This window comes from Lipomyces doorenjongii (assembly GCF_038497915.1).
Source record: "Lipomyces doorenjongii strain NRRL Y-27504 unplaced genomic scaffold V1508scaffold_249, whole genome shotgun sequence".
Classification (NCBI taxonomy): domain Eukaryota; kingdom Fungi; phylum Ascomycota; class Lipomycetes; order Lipomycetales; family Lipomycetaceae; genus Lipomyces; species Lipomyces doorenjongii.
In genome coordinates, this window is record NW_027118316.1 from 1 (window position 1) to 2,696 (window position 2,696).

The 2,696-nt window shown below is 50.5% G+C and overlaps 1 protein-coding gene across 1 annotated transcript; it reads left to right on the plus strand.

The window, feature by feature from the left end:
- Positions 1-355: 355 nt before the first annotated feature.
- On the plus strand, positions 356-1,921 carry V1508DRAFT_429349 (uncharacterized protein). Its single transcript, XM_066941883.1, has 3 exons — positions 356-1,036; positions 1,088-1,370; positions 1,426-1,921. The coding sequence occupies exons 1-3, from the start codon at positions 721-723 to the stop codon at positions 1,604-1,606; spliced, it is 780 nt and encodes a 259-aa protein (XP_066791943.1). The 5' UTR covers positions 356-720; the 3' UTR covers positions 1,607-1,921.
- Positions 1,922-2,696: the final 775 nt, after the last annotated feature.

The window sequence follows — 2,696 nt, forward strand, 5'->3', positions numbered from 1 at the left end:
CCTTGCTAGAGCCTGTAACCAAGGCAAACTTGCCGGCAAGTGAAAGTGTCTCTGCGGTCATACTCGGTTAATTTGTGGAGATGTATTGTGGAGTGCGTCGATGTGAATGAGATAGAGAACCAGCCGGACGACCACAGTCCATCAACGCCGGGTTTTATATACGCAACAAACAGCAAAGAAAATGATTGCTAATATTATAAATTCTGAAATCTGGATTATTAATGTCCTGTGCTTATAAATGTCCTGTTCGTCGGTTCCTTGAAATTCTCCGTGTTCATCTTCACGGAAATCCATGTAAGTTGTTTTCGCTCCGGCAATCACGTAAGCCGAAATAGGGGTCCATATGTAATGTCGTGGTTATGTGGAATTTTTTTTTTACGAAATTAGAGACCTGCCTATAACGAGTGACGCGCGCTGTATGCCTTTCGGGGATGCTTTGCACCGTACTCTGTAGTGGATATCAACGAATATGTGGTGCTGAGTAATTATTGCGACGAGACTGACCATCCTGTTGCCATCCCATTTCCCGCTTCGGGGTGACATCACCTGTTGATTATCAAACCCCCGCCCACCGACGCGACGCCCAGCATGATGCGTCTATCCTGCATCAAAGACCGCCGTGACGTACCATAGCCTAATGGAGGTGAACATACCAGTTGTATACCACTGTACTCGGCCATATATAGCGGGAATCGCGCCCGACTTCTCCCCCTTTGAGGCATGACCAAGCACAGCATCGCAAGCACAACATACTTTCGAGAAACTTATCCTGAGTCGACCCAGCATCAAATAATGGCCGCTAGATCCCCTGTCGTCCTCATCCTCGGCGCCGGCCCCAATATTGGCCAGGCCGTCGCCCGCACCTTTGCCTCCAAGGGCTACAAGGTCGGCCTCGCCGCTCGCTCCCTAAAGGTGGCCGACAGCACTGACAAGCAGCTGAACATCCCGAGCGACTTCTCCAAGACCGAAGATGTGGTCAATGCCTTTGCTAAGGTAAAGGAGGTATTCGGCATCCCCAGTGTCGTCATCTACAATGGTATGTCCTCGTCCCCCACAGTGTCGTCCCCGGTTGACTGACGCGTCGCAGTCAGCGCCGTGAACTTCACCCCCGCAGACGACCCCTTCGCCCTCTCCTTGGCCGATTTGAGCCGCGACACGACCATCAACATCTACAGTGCCTTTGTTGCCGCGCAACAGGCCGTCTCAGGCTTTGCACAGCTTCCGGCGTCGGCCGCGCGCACCTTCATCTACACCGGCAATGTCCTGAACGTCTCCATCCTCCCGAGATTTCTCTCCCCGGGAATCGGCAAGTCGGGCGCCGCTCACATGATCTGGGCCGCCGCGGACGCGTACAAAGACCGTGGATACAAGTGAGCCATCAAATCCGCTTCGGGAATTCGCGCGTGTGAGACTAACGACGTGAAGATTCTACTATGCCGACGAACGGAAGCCGGACGGGTCGCCCAAATACCGCATCGACGGTGACGCACATGCGAATCTCTACTGGGAGCTGGCCCACGGCAAGACACAGGGCCCGTGGATGCAGACATTCGTCACGGGTGTTGGATACAAGAAGTTCGATACAATATATGCGTCTCTCGCGTGAGGCATTACTGACGTCGATGGTCCATGTGACAGGTTCGGGCAGGCCAACGTCGCCGACACGGCCGCTTTGGGGACTCTAGAAGATCACGACCAGCTTGTGGGTGGACTATATAAGAATATCTAAGTTTATTTTTCATATGGTCACATATCGTCTATAATAGAGCCTTTATTATCCAGAGGAATTATGAGATTGTGAATACTCACGATCCCAAACTCTATGGAACTTTCAGGCGGTTGGCAATGTTGTTAACGAGAGAAATCTACGGGCATGGCATTATCCCATCCCAGACTCTCCGAATCCTCTACAGACCCTGGCACTCCCATTTAAATTTGGAAAAGAAAAAAGAATCGCGTTCTATAATGATACTCCCATTAACCCAAAAAGAATCACGCCTTCTAATGGTGCTCCCATTATACCCAAAAAGAATCACTAGTGATCTATTGTTTACGTGTTTCGGTGTGGCGTGGTTCACTCGCTTGTGTGGCTCACTCGCTTGTGACCTTGTTACTAACTCACGAATCTTGCTGATGAGAATTAATAAGCCCATTGTTGCACGGAACTCCTTGAAATGACTTAAGGGCAAACACGGCAACTCACGCCCCCCCGCATTTATACAGAATAGATGAATTCGACGAAGTGCATTTCCTGATACCAATACCACTGAGCTGCAAGATCCAACTGTAGCATTCGCTAAATATCGAAATGCATGAGGAGCAGGAACGAATACCTTCCAGCAACCACGAAGCAAGCCGCCATTGTCCGCTATGCAAGAAAACATTTGCTCAAGGTAGGGAGATGTCTGGAACCTCGTAGAAAAGAAGTTAGCAGTAGTTGTCCTTATTTTCAACACACGCTAATATCTTTTTGTTAGAGTCATCACGCAAGCGGCACTACTACTACTGTCGCTCCAAACTTCCTGACACGAACATATCTCGCAGGCGATCTTGCGCCGCATGCGTTCGGGCAAAAACTCGTTGCATCTTGCCTGACGATAATAGTTCAGAAGCCTGCGTTCGTTGCCGTGAGCGGAGTGTCGAATGCGAGTTTGCTGTGGCAGCACGGCGAAAAGGGGAGTCTCGTGGAGGCGATA